This window comes from Schistocerca piceifrons, chromosome 2, assembly GCF_021461385.2.
Source record: "Schistocerca piceifrons isolate TAMUIC-IGC-003096 chromosome 2, iqSchPice1.1, whole genome shotgun sequence".
In the NCBI taxonomy this organism is placed as follows: Eukaryota; Metazoa; Arthropoda; class Insecta; order Orthoptera; family Acrididae; genus Schistocerca; species Schistocerca piceifrons.
In genome coordinates this window covers 517059112-517078272 of record NC_060139.1, presented here as the reverse complement: position 1 = coordinate 517078272, position 19161 = coordinate 517059112, and the positions used below count along the sequence as shown (strand labels likewise).

Here is a 19161-nt window from a genome sequence, read left to right as displayed (position 1 = left end):
TGTTATGGCAGTCAGGTATTCACCATAGTGCATCAGGTGTGTGTAAAGTAAATCTAATGGAGATAACATATCTGAGTATGATAATAATCTGAATTCATATTAATGTATATTCATATCTTTAAATTCTATTTTACTGTGTCTGCATCATAATATAAAATTAATTTACAGGGCTGGACATGAACCACATTGTTGCTGTGCAGGATGATGCCATACCAATTGTGCAGCACAGCACAACAGGAACACTTGATCGGACCCATTATTCCGAATATATCTCATACTGATCTAATGTCCTCATATCAGCTAAGGGTATCAGATTAAGTAATATTCACAATGTTGTTGTTCAGTAGCAATGTAGTGTGTTAGTATTCTGATTTAAAAGTTACTTGCAGTGGAATATATTCCACCTTTTAGACCTATCAATTTTGTCTGTATAATAACCCAAAAATTATTTGCGGGGCTTGACACTCACAATCAGGTCAATGTTGAACAACCACACACTATGCCATGGCAGCCTGGTGTTCATCATTGTGCATCAGGTGTGTGTGAAGCAAATCTAATGGAGATAACATTATTTGAGGATAATGAAGTTCTGATTTGATATCTGTATATTGATCCTTTTGTATTCTGTTTTTCTGTCTGCAATATTATATAAAATTATTTTACAGTGCTGGACATGAACCACATTGTTGCTGTGCAGCATTGTTAGACCACATCAAATGTGCTGCACAGCACAGATAACAACTGATTGAACCCATCATATCAAATGTCTGTGATACTGCTCCAATGACCTTATATTCTTTAACAATGATAAATTATATATAAGCAGCACATCAGGTATGTAACATTGTTTTCTTAATTAAGTAATCCTATTTATTAAAGTAATAGTGTTTCATCTGACGACTGCCTGTCTAATATATGAAGATACCATAATGCAAACTTTCTACTTTACTCGCCTTAGGCCTATACAGTGTCTGAAGTGGTAGTTGTGGAGAAGACAGAGTAGTAGTTGTAATTATATTCTTTCTGAACAATAGAACTTCAATGCAGTGTTTACTTGCAGTCTGGATTATGCCATGTCAAGGAGCAGTGAGGGAGGTCCCAAACATTTGGATCTTGGCACCGATGTCAAGTCAGGCACCTTAGGATGCCACAAGAGCTGATGACGAGGACTGGGATACACTCAGCCTTATCTGGCCACCAGAAGGAGAGTGGAAAGAACCTTGGAATTCCATCACTTCAGAGGGGGGCAATCTGGATCCATTCAGCTTCATCAAGCTTAGTGAATGGCCAGACAGGTATGTAATGGTATTGCAGTTAATAGGGCACAATATAAGGATGTTTTGATGCTGTTTTTTAGTCCAGTACATCATTATCCACCATGTAAATTGTTATCATTTGGGAGCAATGTGATATATCTGAATTCTGATTATATGCTTACTTGCAGTCCGGACTATGCCGTTATGCCATCTTGAGGACTAATGAAGGAAGTCCCAAACATTTCGAGCTTGGCACTGATGTTGAGTCAGCCCCTCAGCTTGCCTCAAGAGTGAAGGACCTTATATCCACAACATCTGGACTTCAGAAGGCCAGGGCTAGGATCCACTCCCCTTTGCCTGGCTGCCAGAAGGAAAGTGGAAAGGAACTTGAGCGGGCCACTGTGGCTCAGCGGATCTAGGCACTTCAGTCCGGAACCGCATGATTGCTACGGTCGCAGGTTCGAATCCTGCCTCAGGCATGGATATGTGTGATGTCCTTTGGTTGGTTAGTTCCAGGGGACTGGTGACCTCTGATGTTAAGGCCCATAGTGCTCAGAGCCATTTCAACCATTTTGAAAGGACCTTGGTATTCCATCACTTCAGAGGTGGCGATCCGGTTCCTTTCAGCATCATCAGGCTTAGTGAATGGCAAATCAGGTATGTTATGGTATTGCAGTTAATAGGGCACAATATAAGAATGATTTGATACTGGTTTTCAGTCAAGTATATCATTAACCATTATGTAAATTGTTATTACTTGGGAGCAATGTGACATATCTGAATTCTGATTAAATGCTTACTTGCAGTCCAGACTACGCCATCTTGAGGACTAGAGGGAAGTCCCAAACATTTGGAGCTTGGCACTGATGTCGAGTCAGGCCCCATAGACTGTATCAAGAGTGGAGGACCTTATATCCCCAACATCTGGACTTCAGGAGGTCAGGACTGGGATGCACTCTGCCTTACCTGGCTGCCAGAAGGAGAGTAGAAATGTCCATGAAATATCAGCACTTCAGACGTCAGAACTGTGGTTCACTCAGCCTCATCAGGCCTAGTGAGAGGCAAGTCAGGTGTGTAATGGTATTTCAGTTAATCCGGCACAATATAAGTATTTTTTGATACTGGTTTTCAACCCAGTGTAATATTAATTATTATTCACACTTTTGTTATTTGATAGCAATATGGCATGGCTAAATTCTAATTAAATATGTATTTACAGTCCAGAGTGTGATGCATTGAAAGCAGATGGGAAGGACCTGAGATGTCTCCACCATTTGGAGTTCAGGATAGCATTCCACCCTGTCCTCTACAGCTGCGTCAGGATCAGATTTGAGAGGAACTGCAATATCTGATCCCAGAACTAAAGACCACTCAGCATCTTCAGGAAGACTTGACTGTGTGGAGGTCATGCATCTATAATAAGTAGAATTAGGGACTGAAATGCTGTTGGCATGGCCGGGTCACTACAGTAGTGCATGAAGTAAGTAATAATAATTCATGTAGTAATACACCAGATAACACCGCTTTTATCAAATTCCTATAATTTCCTGTATAAAACACAAAAAGTCATGACAAGTAAACATTTGTTAATCTGATACATTCCACATAATTATAAAGTGTCATAATCATGATCTGTGAAACAAATATTAATTTAATATCTAATGCGATCTGATGAGAATTTTATTTGCAGGTCCAGTCATCAAGAACTGGATTTCTACAGCATCGACAACAGCCAGAGAAATACTACGTGCTCTTTTCTTCTTGGTAGAAAACAGACTCCTCTGAGGCATAGACTTTCTTTTATGACCCTTATCTGTTTGTCTGAAATAACCATTTTGGGGTCAAACAGCTTCTACATTTGCCTTTAAGGATAACGTAGTTTTTTTGGCTAACTACAGTTCCATTATACATATATAAATTCAGAATTTCATTACAATCAAATAATGTTATCTCCATTGGATTTACTTTACACGCACATGACACACCATGATGAACACCAGGCTGCCATGGCATAGTGTGTGGTTGTTCAACATGGACCTGATTGCGGGTGTCAAGCCCTGCAAATAATTTTTGGGTTATTATACAGACAAAATTGATAGGTCTAAAAGGTGGAATATATTCCACTGCAAGTAACTTTTAAATCAAAATACTAACACACTACATTGCTACTGAACAACAACATTGTGAATATTACTTAATCTGACACCCTTAGCTGATATGAGGAGATTAGAGCAGTATGAGATACATTCGGAATAATAGGTCCGATTGAGTGTTACCTGTTGTGCTGTGGTGCACAATTGGTATGGCATAACCATGCTGCACAGCAACAAACTGGTCCATGTCCAGCCCTGTAAATTAATTTTATATTATAATGCAGACACAGTAAAATAGAATTTAAAGATATGAATATACATTAATATGAATTCAGATTATTATCATACTCAGATATGTTATCTCCATTAGATTTACTTTACACACACCTGATGCACCATGATGAATACCTGACTGCCATAACATACTGTGTGGTTGTTCTACAACATGCAAGTGATTTTTGGTGTCAAGCCCTGCAAATAAATTTCATATCACAATTGAGGCAAAATTGATAGGTACTGAAAGATAGTATATACATATACTGTACTGCAAGTAACTATTACATCAGATTCCAAACACACTGCATTGCTACTGAACAGCAAAATTCTAAATTTTACTTAATGTGACATGTTTATTTGGTGTGAGGACATTATAGTAGTACCACACATATTTAGAATGATGGATCCCATCAAGTTTTACCTGTTTTGCTGTGCTGTACATCTGGCACGGCACGACTATGCTCTGCAGGAACATCATGATTCATGTCGAACTCTGCATATAAATTTCAAATTATAATTCACACAAAGTTGACAGGTACTGAACACAAATTCGTATATTAACCATGAATTACATTTTACTCTGCCAAGGTTCAACAGATAAATGTATCTACTCAATAACTTGAAAATTGATACATACCCTCATTCAGAAGTGATTTTACTACTTCACATCTTTCTTCAGCATTTGGAACAGCCAGAGAAATATTACGTGCTGTTTTCTTCTTGGTAGAAAACAGCCTCCTCTGTGGTATTAGCTTTCTTTTATGGCCCTTATCTGTTTGTTTGAAATTACTGTTTCGAGCTCGAACAGCTCCTACATTTGCCTTTAAGGATAACACAGTTTTTTTGGCCAACTGAAGTTCAGTCTCAGTCATTCCACTGACAAAATTGGAAAACTCTGAAATAAGCTTCTGTCTCCCTTCTAACAAAGATTTTGGTGTTTTTTAAACATATTTTGTGCTTACTTCAGCTAATATTGCTGCTCTCTCACTGGTGGCATCAACATCAGTACCCAGTACCTCTGGACTTTTCAGGGGATTTTCACCGACACTGTCATCTCGGCAAACAGTGTGAATGTGCTTACACATATTGAATCTAATACTGTAATCCATACATGTACAGTAATACCTACCTATGTATGCACACATTGCAATCACTACATTTTAATTTGCACTCACAGTTGACTCTGTTATCTTTAACAATGTAGACCTCTGAAGATGATGTGGATGGCACTTCCCAACCACCATCTACCTCAGTGATGAGGTCCTTGTCCATTAACAAACTAGTTTTGTGTTTATTACGAATGTCTTGAACTTTGCTTGTAACCTTCCCTTTTACATTTGCTATAAGCCAGTCAAACATCTTGGCTGTAACTAGGGACATTAGTGTAGATATGCCTTTGTCCAGTCGTTTTATCTGTCTTGCATTACCATGTATTTCCTTTAACGTCCTATGCATACTCTCCACATGCATGTTGGTATTGAGCCCGGCATACATTCTGTGACAGTAGGCCCAACACTCCACATTTCCCTCATAGTGTGTCTTGAAGTATGAAGCAAATTCTGATGTGTCAGGGTCACTACTGAGCTTCTGCAGTGCTTTTTGCAGTGATTCCTGAAACATACTTACATTTCTCAGCATTGACACTGATTTAATGAGCCGATACACCTCATTTCTTTTATCCAGATCTGAAATTTTCTGCTTGATATTAGTTTTCCATGCTCTGTCCACATGCCAGGTACAATAGAGTCTCATCTTAGGAGCACACATTGTCCTGTCCATGCAATACTGTATGACTCTGCCAAATCAGACATGAATACATTCGGGCAAATTGGTCCAACCTGTGATTTTATGTACTGCAAAAATATACTTAAAACATCGGCGTCCTTCCTGTTCGAAATTAGAAATGCACATGGGAATCCTTGCCTGAGATCATCCAGTACTAAGAGAGTGGTCACTTCGAAATCATACCCGTTAAGCCCATGGGTTCCATCGATACAGATACAGTCTTCTCCATATTTTGATAACATTTCGCGTTGTACTCTGTTCATTATCACTAATATAAAATCCTCACTCCTCAGTTCTTGATGTTCACTAGTCGAGTCTTGTGGTTTATAGAATAACACAGACGGATTCTCACTTTCGTTCATTTCTTTTACCCAAGCTTCGACACTGATTGCATCATTTTTATGTCTGACCGACTTGGAGGAGAGGTTATAGCTTGCTGCAATGTTATATAAGTCTTGCTTGGTAGTCAAATGGATTCTCTGCAAGTCCGAATCCTGCAAACTTGTCCGTACGTTATCTAGAACTTTGTCATACGGAAGTCCCATTGCAATATCTGTTGCTATGGTTTCCCGGTCTTTTTGACTCGGGGGCAGGTGCATTAAATCTTGTTTGTGACCAATGTGGGTCGACACAAAATGTACTTGGTATGTTCCACCTTCGTGTACAGTTACTTTCATCTCTGCAGGGCACTTTCCATTCATTTTGTTGCTGCCTGTCAATTTAAGATGTCTTGTGCCTTTACCTTTTGAGATAAAGTTACCTGACCGATGGCAGCCATAATAATGTGTGGAACTAGTAGACCCATGCGTTTTAATAAACTTTGAATGTGTCGTGCATTCAGTGTCTTCTTTCCACTGCAAAAACTCGTCTTCATTTGAGAACTGCAGATCTTCGGAATTAAGTTGAATGTGATGAGCAGTTTGTAAATGATCTATCCAACCCTGTTTTGAACTACTTTGAAATGGGCACAATGTACACTTGAAGAACAACCCCCCTTCCTGCAAACCATGAATATTTCTTTGGTGGCGATACAAATTATTTTTAAGAGAAAAAATTTTGTCACACACATAGCACTGATAAGAAGCTACAGTAGTGGTAGTGGCAACAGGCAGCTCTTGTTGACGGTTTTTGCAAACATGCTGACTGAGATTCTTTCTGTATTTATAGACTTGCCCACACACTTCGCATTTAAAAGCACTCATTTGACTTACTACCTTTAATTGCTGGTTTAATTCAAGTACATGGAGCAAATATTGAAAACATGGGGGCTGGCCAGATTGGCCGAGCGGTTGTAGGTGCTTCAGTCTGGAACTGCGCGACAGCTATGGTAGCAGGTTCGAATCCTGCCTCGGGCATGGATGTGTGTGATGTCCTTAGGTTAGTTAGGTTTAAGTAGTTCTAGGGGACTGATGACCTCAGATGTTAAGTCCCATAATGCTCAGAGCCATTTGAACCATTTTTGAAGACATGGTTGTAAGTGCTACTCTGAGATGAACAGACGGGAATTTGTGTCTGTCTTTCTGACAATTTTAATAGAAATGATGGATACATCATAATTGCGCAAGATTTCTTGTAGCATAATTCACACAATGTATGCGTCCTCTGAAACATTATGATGTAATATAACACAGCTGGAAATGTTATTAATTTTAGCTTTTTGAAATAGTTAGGTATTTCCCATATTACTGCAGAAGTTGTGTTCTAATGCATGACGATTGGCATAAACGTAAGAAAGTCCCAATTGGACACTGCTGATAGATACTCGTGATGTTTTCCATGTCTCTACTACTGCATTTGTGACCTACACAAGCATGTTTTTATAGGTTTGAAAACAACATCAAAATTGCTGGAGGTAAAGACAAATAGGTACTTTCAACTCTTAAGATTTATGTCTGTCATTTATAGTGCTGTAACATTGATTGTTCACTGTCATCATGGTACAAGCAGTATTTCTCCTTAAGTGCCCAATGTAATTATGTTTTTTGTATGTATACTTGTAATCTGTTTCTGTAATACTTTATTATTCATGACACTTCTTTTTGTACCAATGTATCTGCAATTAAATGATTGGTTGTATATTGTCAGAGTACTCAGTAAACTTTTATTTTGTACAACGTACAATGTATGTATCATGTTGTAATTTCATTGTACTGTTGGTACTGTATGTACGGAATTATTTCATAATGTTCTAAATTGTACAACTTTTGAATGTTAATGTGGTGTACTATCCTAAGAAACAATTGAAATTGTGGCATGTAGTGTAACACAGATTGTGTTTTCAAATATAGTTATCTGAATAATCAAATATAGTTTGCTACACCATTTGTATGACCAGTGAGAGAATTTAACCATCTATGATTGAGACTGTAGTTTGCAAAGTGCTGTAGTTTGCAAAATGAAAGGAATTCATTTGTGACCTTTGAGATTTTTTTAATGATTAACTGTTGATATTACTAGACTCCCAAAGATAGTGGTATCCTCTTGGAACATCAGATATTGAGTCCCAGGCTAAATGCACCTTGTTCCCCACATTTGGTTTACTCTGTTGTGTTAGTAATTTATAGAAAGTTAATGATTCAATAAAATTATATCACTGAAGAATTTTCATTTTCATTATTGCACTGCCTGTCCTGCATAATTAAATACCATTCTCTGTGCTGCAGTGTCAAGAAAGTAGTCATCCTAAATATGTTATGTAACATGAATGTACTGAAGGCATAAACAAATTGAGCCTCTGAAGCAAATCTCATAGGTGGTTCACGATTTTATCCCCAGCACCTCCCTGCATATCTTTCTACATTTAACAGAAAATCAGCCCCTAGGCTGAGAGTAAGAATTCTTCTCTATCATTTCAGTCAATAAAGGTCTGCCTGGAAGGTCTTGGAGAGAGCCACTGGTTTGTTTGGAAAGATATGGAAAGAGGTAGTAGATTGTCAAAGTTTGATGACTGGCTCAATTGGCAAGAGAGCTACTCTACAAAAACCAGTGTGGTATCTGGATTCAGATTCAGGCTGGTTCACAAATTTCATGTTTCATTAATGTTTCAAAAACAGTAATGCAAGTGCTGCCACCATGCGCCACAGTACTGATGCTTGCTTGAGTTGAGAACTGGTAACACCTAATATCATGACAATACACATGATGTATTGAACAATTAGTCAGGATATTTTAATAACACGGGACATTGAGCCAGAATGGAGTCTGGTCCCTTTTTTCTCGCCAGGGTATATCACCCGTGCAAGAATCTTTTCCATGTTCTGTGTGTTTACACATAATCCCTGGGGTTCTTGTTATGCATCAAATAGCCAAGATGGTGACTGCATAAAGATGCAATTAATGAAACTTGTACTTCTGTGCAGAACACTTTTAAAATAAAAATATTAGGTCTCACACTATAGATAATTGATAATATTTGAAGTCTTGTGGTGATATACAAAACTTTTCAGAGGATAATAGAATAGCTACATTTTCAGTTGTGATCAGTAACTTAATACCAAGAATGATCTCAAGAAAGAGATGTAAGCTAACTACTGAGAAATTAACTGTCAAGAGTCATGAAATATACTGGATCTAGTGTTATAATGAGACTGATTAATTCTTTTCATGGGAGGAAATTTGCATTACTGTGATAAATGTCAATTTCACAGCAAATTCAATTATATAATCACTTTAATTACCTCCAGAATTTCTATGTCTACCTAATCTTATTATGATCTGAGGTATGTTGGTAGTTGTCTTTGTAGGATTTTGTTGTGAAATGATGTTTGGTGAAATGTAGGATGCATAACACTTAAACAAGTATACTGCAGCTAAATATATTATGAACTGATGTAAATAACATTCTGATTTACAGTGTTATGCATTGTTATGTTTTCAGTGTGTGTTGTATCTGATGTACAACTATATTATGAGTAGTAATATAAGTCAGAAATGGAATCAGACATTTTAACTTTAGAGCGAGGGTTTTCAAAATAATACTCAATAAAAAATAATTATGTATAAAGGAAACTTACGTTAAAGTGACATGTTCCACATCATTACGAAATATCGTATTCGTAATCTATGGAACAAGTATTTATGTATGTATGTATAATAGAGATGGTACAATAATACAATTATACAAAATAAAACAGCAATATGTAATACTTATGTATGGTTAGTTTTCAGCCACCCCAATATGTGGTTGGGGGATTTGGATTTTAAAAAAAAGTTCAGAGAAACAAAATTTAAACAACAACATTGAGTCATTAGATAAACTCTTGTGAAGAAGGGGAAAATAATTAAAAATATAACAGAATAATTTTGCTGCTTAGTAAATGTGGAACATATTTGGCCAACCACAGCCACCCTCTGGACACACTAAAATCTCCCATGAAAAAAAAACGACAGAGGGTCTTTAAGACAAACTTAATGAGATAATCAGACACAAACAAGAGTAGTGTCACTGATTAATCACCAGACTGATGTGAATTATCCATCATCTTTAGAAAAACAATTCTGTTAATCATTTTCAAGTAACAATCAAAATTTAGTAACAAATATTTGCAAAAGTTGACTTGTTGAAGGAACTCAAAAATTCTACTTAATCTCTAATTATTTTCCTTCAAGTCAGCAGACGTTTCTTTGCTAATTAAAGTTCGTGAGGATGAATGTGTGAGTAGCTTGGTGGAACATGGAAGTAATGAAATGCTTAAAGACAGCCAACTGGCTGGCTACTGCCCAGTTAGCCATTTTGGGCACTCCCTCTGTCAGGTCTACTTTATCTGGTGCGTGGGTTCAGATGGGGAAGAAGTAACATATACAAAGGTTGACAGCCACGTCCCAATGTGCAGTTTCTGTCAAGATGAACAAGCAGGATGAGAATAGATCTATGGTAGTAGGTGACCGTGTTGCAGTGCTGAAGCAGGTAGCATGCATTGCATAGCATAGAATGATATCTTCAGTCTGTGTGAGACCCTCAGTTTCTCAAACCCTCAACCAGGTGCCACTCCCCTCATATTACACTGTATGCAGGAGAATTATCAGTGAAAACTGAGCAATAACCTCTTAGAGGGTCTCACTGTCAAGGATCATGTGGTGGAAGACACTGACATTAAATAGGCATGTACCATCACAGCAACTGCCTGTGCTGATGTGATTAAGGGTGCTGTAAAGGCTGATATATGTCATTGACAAAAACAGCCAGCCCGCGTTTTGCTCTGTCATTGGTACTGTCTTCTCTTCAGTGGAGGCTATTGTCTACCAACACAGGAGTGTCAATAGGTTCAAAAATGTTCCTTGCAAACAGAGACACAATTGTCTTTCCAGCACTATGAGCATCATTTCCTGTATGTGAATTCTGTAACCCATTACATGAGTGCAATTTTATCTACTTTGCTTCTTCTACCCTTCTATTGTGACAGTGGGGCCACACAGGATTAGCCAAGTGGTCTAAGGCACTGTAGTCATGGACTGCGTGGCTGATCCCAGTGGAGGTTCGAGTTCTCCCTCGGGCATGAGTGTGTGTGTTTGTCCTTAGGATAATTTAGGTTAAGTGGTGTGTAAGCTTAGGGACTGATGACCTTAGCAGTTGAGTCCCATAAGATTTCACACACATTTGAAACTTTTATTTTTTTTGACAGTGGGCAACTGATCTGTGGGGTAGGAAAAGCAGGATTTACAGACGCGAATGTGGAAGCATTGGTGTTGTGTGGGTTGGGGAGCATTTGGCTTTTGGGTAGCAAGCCTACCACTAGAGTTTGACACTGAACATTTTCTTCCATAATCTTCCAGTTGCCATGACCACTACTCTCATTTCCTTATGACAAGATCACCTGAAGGTGGAGGATTTTGATTGTTTTTGGAGAGTTGGCTCGTGCATATGTTTCTGTTGGTGTTGCAGGCAGTGAGGAGCTGGTAATTATGATGATAAATAATCACTCAGCACTTGCTACAAATACTTTTATTCTTGTAGCATATACACAATGGATGTAGCATAGAATAAAAGTATTTGTAGCAAGTGCTGAGTGATTATTTATCATCATAATTACCAGCTCCTCACTGCCTGCAACATCAACAGAAACATATGCACGAACCAACTCTCCAAAAACAATCAAAATCCTTCACCTTCAGGTGATCTTGTCATAAGGAAATAAGAGTAGTGGTCATGGCAACTGGAAGATTATGGAAGAAAATGTTTCAGTGTCAAACTCTAGTGGTAGGCTTGCTACCCAAAAGCCAAATGCTCCCCAACCCACACAACACTGATGCTTCCACATTTGCGTCTGTAAATCCTGCTTTTCCTACCCCACAGATCAGTTGCCCACTGTAAAAAAAAAAAAAAAAAAAAAAAAAGGTTCAAATGTGTGTGAAATCTTATGGGACTCAACTGCTAAGGTCAGTTCTCTTCTCTTTAGAGAACTGATCTGGCAAAGAGACAGTTCTTCTTGCTGTCGTATAGGGCAGCAATATTTTTGGGGGTTAGAGCCAGCGGTTTGACATCCCCACACTGTTTTCACCACTGTAACAGCATAGGCCAGAAATTCTGGGATTTGGTGACCTACAATTAATCTGAGAGTCCACTGAATGTGATTCCTTTCATTATTTTTACTTATTACAATCTTTCTCTGCTTGGAAAATAGGGTAATCACTTCTCAAATCTGAGAGGTATCTGAAGTAGTCAATGTGCACCAATGAGGTACATGCTGCCTGCTTCATGTGTGCCTCAACATATTTACTGTACGATGTCTTACCCTTGCAGGTAATTACCATAAGACCCAACTAGTGAAATTTAAAACATCACATGGTGCTGATGATGAATGCCCTAACCACTGCACACATTACTGCCTGTGTTTACATACTGTGGTAAGTAGGAATGCCAAATCATAATAAATGTAACAGTTTTTCCAGGTCTTTATTGTTCCTACTAGTGACTTGTACTGCATCCATGATCCATTGATAAGCTGCTTCATATTTTAAAATCATGTCCATGAGGTCTCTACATATTACCCTATCTACTATTTGGAGCATAGAAGCAAGCCTCACTGTTCCCTTTTCTATAAGTAGTATGCCATTAAACAGGCCCGTTATTAAAGTACATTGTCAAAATTCAAACAACAGAAACTCCAGGGAAGGATATCAACAGTGTAGGAAAAGACACATTGCTGCTTACCATAAAGTTTATATGTTAAGTTAGAGACAGACACAATTAAAACACACTTAAACACAAGCTTTCAGCCACAGCCTTCATCAGATAAAGAGAAACACATCATTCATTCACACAAGCAAGCACATCTCACGCACACATGACCGCCACCTACAGCAGCTCAGCCAAAATGGGGGAGTTGGGGAAACCTTCTCAGAAGATCCCTCCCTTCTCCCATCATCAAAACCATATCCCTAGATACTGGAGCCCTGACAGTTTTATCATAGCTTTCAAATAATTATTTAAGACCTCTGAATCATTATAACTGTTTTTCATGGAACTGAGGTATTTAATGGCTCACAAGGACTTTTTAATATCTGCCGTTATCCACTTGTTTTGTGAGACATTGATATGATGTAGGTACCTCTGGAAATGTCTTTTCAAAATTCAATTTAAAAATGCTGAGAATTTAGAGATTTTCACATTTTCATCAGTTTCTCCATATAATTCATCTCAACTTTGGTTTGCTTGTTATTTTGAAATATCTTCTATTTTTATTTCTGATAGATGTCTTTCACAAACTTGCAGTTTCGGGGATTTTCTGATGCCAGATTTTACTGTTGTTATTTGCCAGAAATGGTCTGACAGCCAAAGATATTTTTCAGCTACATCACACTTTTCCCTGTCCATGTTTTTATTACACCATTGACCAACAGGGACATGCGAAAACTCTGAAGAATATTGATGAGGGTTTTGTTTTCATATTTGTGTTTATGTCTCCACAGAGAGGTTTGTTTACTTTAGTGTCTGAGGCTTTTAGAACTTCTGTTAATTTATTGGAAAAAGTTCCCACACTACTACTAGGAATTTGATACACACACAATATGATTAATTTTCTGGTTGTATCAAGCCCTGTTAATTCAGTAGCTGATATTTCAAAGTGTTTGTCTTCACTTATTATAGTAAGGACACACCTTGATTTGAGCCACATTTCTTTTCTTGTATAAATTCACAATCCTCAACCCTTTCGAAGTAGCCCTGCGGTAAGGGTCTGTCCTTACATACAATGCTAATAATACATGTTTGATTTCTGTGTCTTTACACCAGTGCTCAGTGACAGAAACTACTGAGCAGTACAATGACTGGATTTCACCTTCAGACTTGTATTTTATGTTTTATTGATTGTATGATTTGATGAAAAGTTGTTAAGTCTCTGGAATGCCCCATGATACTTCTTCCGATGGGTTCTTGTTTTCTTATGACATGTAAAAATATCCATATTGTAATCTATTGTATCAGATTTTTTTATCTGCTGCAGATACTCTTTAGTTGGGGAAATCTGTTATCTGGATTTATTATAAAAAGGATCTGATTCTCCTGTGTATGACAGCAAATATTTCATCATGCTTGGCCCGAGGTACACCCCATATACTATGGTGAATCTACTGTACTAATCTTCTCTTCCTCTTCCTGCTTACGACTAGGCCATGTCTAGTGAGACACCATGATGGTATTGACTGGCATGACAGCACCATGTGTGAACCTGGCTGCCATCACTGCCTTCTGTAACCCCACATTAATCTGCCTCAAAGTTCCATAAAGGTGTGGCTGATCATGACACTGGGACAACTCATCAAAGTGTGCATTTGTGCCATGTGTCAGGGAAACTGTCTTCTCCAGGTCACCACCTATGTCTCATGCCCCATTCCTGTCCAAACTGTTTCCGACCCCTACCCACAATCACCACATGTTCATCTTTTGTGAAATCAGTAACTAAAGACCTTAAGTCCTCCATCATTTGACAAAGCCCTGAATTTACTTTGAATATACTCGTGACCTTGTATGCTACCCTAATTTTTCTGTAACTGAGGCCTACATCTTGCCCATGACTACTACCTAGCAGCACCACATTTTTTCTTCCCAACTCGTTGTATACTCCTAGGTTTCCTGACATTGTTTGAAATACATTGTACATTTCATGTTGCTAGTCCTACCCAAGGCTCTGCTCCACTGAACTCTGGCAGAAGTAAATACCTGTTTTTTGCGTTTTTTCTTCCTGCCCACTGCCAGTTCTTAACCACTGTCCTCCCCTTTATCTCTCTTGATCCTGATCAATTCCTACTTGCTTCCTTTTCTGTTCTTCAAACAAAATGTTTCTACTGCATACTCTGCATTTCCAGGAGTTTTCCCAGTGTTCTCCCCACAGCATCTCCTCCCCCCCCCCCTCCCACCTTAGTGAGAATATTTTCTACAAGACTGGCAACAAATCACCCTACTCGCTATTCTATAACAGCTCCTGCATCTCTCACTCATGATTGAATTCCATAGAAGAATTAGTTCAAATTTGTCAAGGACGTGAGGTTGGCTGTAAGTGTACACACACACACACACACACACACACACACACACACGCGCGCGATGATAAATTGTTTTGTGTTGTTGCCGCTGTTTACGTTCTGTTTTAGAGGTACAGCGGCAGAAGAATTAATTACTAATTGCTTTGGTTTTGGAGAATCACGTTATAAAGAATGTTTAATGCCTACATCACGTCTGTCTAACCAGTAACAAATACGAACTGTGTTGATAAAAATGAATTAAAACGTTTAATTACTCTTTTCTGGTAAGAACAGACAGAATAGACACTACTGGAACTAACTGCTGCCTTGTTTTAACGAAATTTAAATTAGTAAGAAAACTTAAGCAGATATTTTAATGTTTATGTAACACAATATTTCGGCCTACGTCGCGAGTATTGGGATTTCTATTAAACGAATTGCTTTTAAGAATAAGTATTACTGAAAACGCTAAATATTTATTTCGTAACAAGAACGGACACTACAGCAAGTATACAAAATAAGAGCTCCTACTTTTTAAGGCACTCCTGCACCCACACAACATTTAAGTCACTACAGATAAACTGAAAGTAGATCAATAAATAGTACGTAATTTTTAAGTGAATTAGTCGTTCTATTGAAGTATTTGGTAATTATAACAATAATTCATAGGTTGCAATATACCTACTTCTAACTTTACATACAGACGCAAATACTATATTAATGAAATACCTCATGTGTCATGTATGGAAAATACGACTGTCTTCGTAACGTTTTTGTTATCAGTATGATTTTTATATTCTTCACTTCTTTAGGTCTAATGAGTCAAGCTACATTTTATAAACATAAAAATATTGAGTCAAGTGAGGACATTGTAAACAAGTAGGCCTGTCTATTCTTATTAGATTATTGCTTCTATTCCGTAGCAGAATATTTTGGATGTTTGAGATACAGGGACTAGAAACAAGATAGTGAAGCTAATGAAAATAGTGCAAGCTGTTTGGTGGATAAAGCTTACATTTATGTCTCTACTGACATAATACAGTATTTTTACTGTGCTGTTTTGGTTTGTGTTTGTTCTGTGTCTTATAATCTGGAAAGATTTTTTTGGATGAATAAAAGAAATAAACTCTGTTGCCATTTGCGACATCGTAAGCTTTTATTACCGACATACGTAACATTTCCAATCACATTATTTGCGAAGTGTAGTTTTCCCGAAAGATCACGTTATATTAAGCGATTAATTTGATGCTAATTGGCTCACATTATAATTAACAGACAGCACGTTTGTATTTCGCTTTCATTTATTATTTTAAATCATTTGTGATTTTTTGTTCCGCTTGTTGTAAATACCATTAGGTACCGGAAATCCATTTTAAGTTATAGACACTTCTACTTCGTCAATAACATACAGTTATAATCGTAGTCGTGTCTGTAAACGTTTACATTAATACCTGAAACTTAAAGTCTTTGCATTATACGTTGGAAATTGTTCATTTTCTAGTTCTCGTTCTAGGAGTAACATATCTGCGACGATGTGTATCGTTTTGCTCCGGTTGGGCGGAGCATCTTGCTGATCAGGGGTGGAGCTTAAGTGGGGTGGGCGGGAACTGTGTCGGGATCTTCGCAGGCTTTAAGCTCATGTGCTCGGTCCTACAGGCGGCCACAATGGGACGGACCGGTTCCGGCGGTGGGCTCTTTGTGGCCCATGCGAACGCTCAGTCGCTAACGGCTCACTTCGACGAGTTCTGTGACCTGTTCTGCCAGTCGCTGTTCCATATTATCCTCGTCTCTGAAACTTGCTTGAAATCAAACATTTCTTCCGACGCTGTCCGAATCACTGGTTACTCTCTCCTAAGGGCAGATCGTGAAACACGATGCGGGGGTGGTGTGGGTGCCTATGTTCGCTCTGATCTGAGACCTGCTATACTATGCACATCGGATGCAAAGGGCGAAGGAGAAGCAGAGTTCTTGTTTTTCGAAATAAATGCATCAAATCAGAAACTGCTAATTGGAGTAATCTATAAACCTCCAAACGTCGGTGCTATGTCATCCTTTCAGTCTGCCCTGTCCTCGCTCGTGACACTGTATGAACACATAATCATTATGGGCGACACAAACATCGACTTACAGTTAAAATCTCCCTCTGCAGAAAAACTAAGGAGGCTGTTCCACTCCAATGATATGAGTTTAACACCGCTGGACCCAACTCATCACACGCCACACAGCCATACACTCATAGATATAATAGCAACAAAGCGACCAGATAAAATCATTCGCGCCAATCAGACATCCGCTCCGGGACTCTCTGCTCATGATGTGATATTCTTAAATTACTCAGTGCATACTACCAAAGAAAAATCTCACCTGGTAACCTACAGAAACCTAAAAAATGTTAACCATGACGCTCTTCAAAAGGATTGCTCAGACATCCCTTGGCATGATATAAGCAATGAACCGACCTTAGACGGAAAAATTCGGGAATTATGTCGCAAAATTATTGCACTGTATGATAAACATGCTCCTCAACGCACTGTCAAGGTAAAGAGAGCTCCCGCTCCGTGGCTCACCACTGCATTACGCCAGTTAATGAATAAACGTGATGCTGCACATAGCAGCGTAACCCAACTCCCGAGGCGTACGAAGCTCATAGGAAACTCCGAAATAGAACCAAGCAAAGCGTGAGGAATGTCAAAATCAGACATGCCCGCCCTGTCGTATGCGGCATATCAAAACCTGCTGCACTGTGGAAAAAGCTGCGCAGTTTCGGTATAGGGAAGCGAAGATCTGACGCTGTTTATCAAGCGTCTGCAGAAGAATTAAACGATTTCTTCTCAACAGCTGTAAACTGCCACGCAGTGACAAATTACCAGCCCCAAGATATCAATCTCTCGAGAGACAAGTTTTTCTTAAAACATGTCACTACCGGCACAGGACACAAGGCAATTATGAGAATCTCTTCCGAGGCAGTAGGAAATGATGGAGTGAGCATTGGCATGATTAAGAACGTCGTAGACACTATTACTCCAGTTATCACAGACATCTTCAACCTGTCTCTTGTCAGTAGTACATATCCTACTGAGTGGAAGCAAAGTTTAATTCAACCTATACCCAAGACTGACAACCCTAAGTCGCCAGGTGACTACAGGTCGATCAGCATACTACCTGCAATATCTAAAGCCCTAGAATACATCGTCCATGAACAGCTGACGGATTACCTCAAAACTCATAACATCCACGACAAATATCAGTCAGGCTTTCGAAAGCACCATAGTGCAGCAACTGCATCAATCAAAGTAACTGATGACATTAAACATGCTATGGACAGACGTGAAGCTCCCATCCTAACTCTGCTTGACTGTAGCAAGGCTTTTGATACAGTTGACTTTGATATATTACTAATTTAAATGAAGCAGCTGAATTTCTCAAACAGCGCAATACACTGGTTCGACAGCTACCTCAAAAACAGAAGTCAACAAGTCATTTGTGGGTCGGAAAAGTGATCATGGAAAAACGTGCGCTCTGGAGTTCCCCAAGGCTCCGTCCTTGGTCCATTACTCTTCTCACTGTACATTAATGATATTTCTTCAGTGATTCACTCCTGCAACTACCATCTATATGCCGACGACATCTTACTGTACATAAGTGCAAGCCCCAAGAACATTGCTGGCGCAGTAGCGAGTATGAACGCAGATCTTTGCTCTGTTTCTCGATGGGCACAGAACCTAGGTCTTAAACTAAACCCCAAGAAATCCTAGGTCATACTTATATCTCATCCAAAGTTAATCAGCCGGTACTTTCGCGAAACAGTCTCTCAAATACTCCTCAATGGTACCCAACTACCATACCAAAAAACAGTAAAAGACCTTGGAATAATCTTGGATGAACACCTAAACTGGGAAGAACAAACAGTCACAGCTTGCCGGAAATCGCTCTCCTCCCGACATGTAATTCAAAAATTTAGAAAAATATTTCCAACCCATTTTAAATAAAAATTAGTCCAAACACTAGTCTTGCTTAATCTTTACTACTGTGATGTAGTTCAACACGGCACAACTAGTGAAAATTCGAGATGCCTCGAGCTAGTGATGAATGCTTGCGTTAGATACGTGTGCAATATACGGTTGTGTGATCATATCAGTCCTTCATACTCCCAGCTAGGTTGGATACGCCCACATAAGGCATGCGATCTCCACACGATGTGCTTATTTCATCGATTTCTTAGCCACTGGTGCCCCAATACTTATATTCTCACATTAAACCCCTATCATCATTCCACAACCGCAATACCAGAT

At 38.7% G+C, this 19161-nt stretch overlaps 1 protein-coding gene across 1 annotated transcript; it reads right to left on the bottom strand.

The window, feature by feature from the left end:
* Positions 1–3065: 3065 nt before the first annotated feature.
* On the bottom strand, positions 3066–15406 carry LOC124775536. The gene is made up of 5 exons (XM_047250367.1): positions 15401–15406; positions 4047–4118; positions 3737–3820; positions 3533–3604; positions 3066–3313 (listed from the first exon to the last, which is right to left on the bottom strand). The coding sequence occupies exons 2-5, from the start codon at positions 4108–4110 to the stop codon at positions 3066–3068; spliced, it is 468 nt and encodes a 155-aa protein (XP_047106323.1). The 5' UTR covers positions 4111–4118; positions 15401–15406.
* Positions 15407–19161: the final 3755 nt, after the last annotated feature.

What these genes read in the sequence shown, in the direction of transcription:
- LOC124775536 (XM_047250367.1), bottom strand. Translation starts at nt 4,110, where the DNA reads ATGAATCATGATGTTCCTGCAGAGCATAGTCGTGCCGTGCCAGATGTA. An exon ending in TGTACAGCACAGCAAAACAG is followed by an intron (nt 3,821 to 4,046) that starts GTAAAACTTGAT and finishes ATTTATTTGCAG; the next exon opens with GGCTTGACACCAAAAATCAC. An exon ending in TGTGCACCACAGCACAACAG is followed by an intron (nt 3,314 to 3,532) that starts GTAACACTCAAT and finishes AATTATTTGCAG; the next exon opens with GGCTTGACACCCGCAATCAG.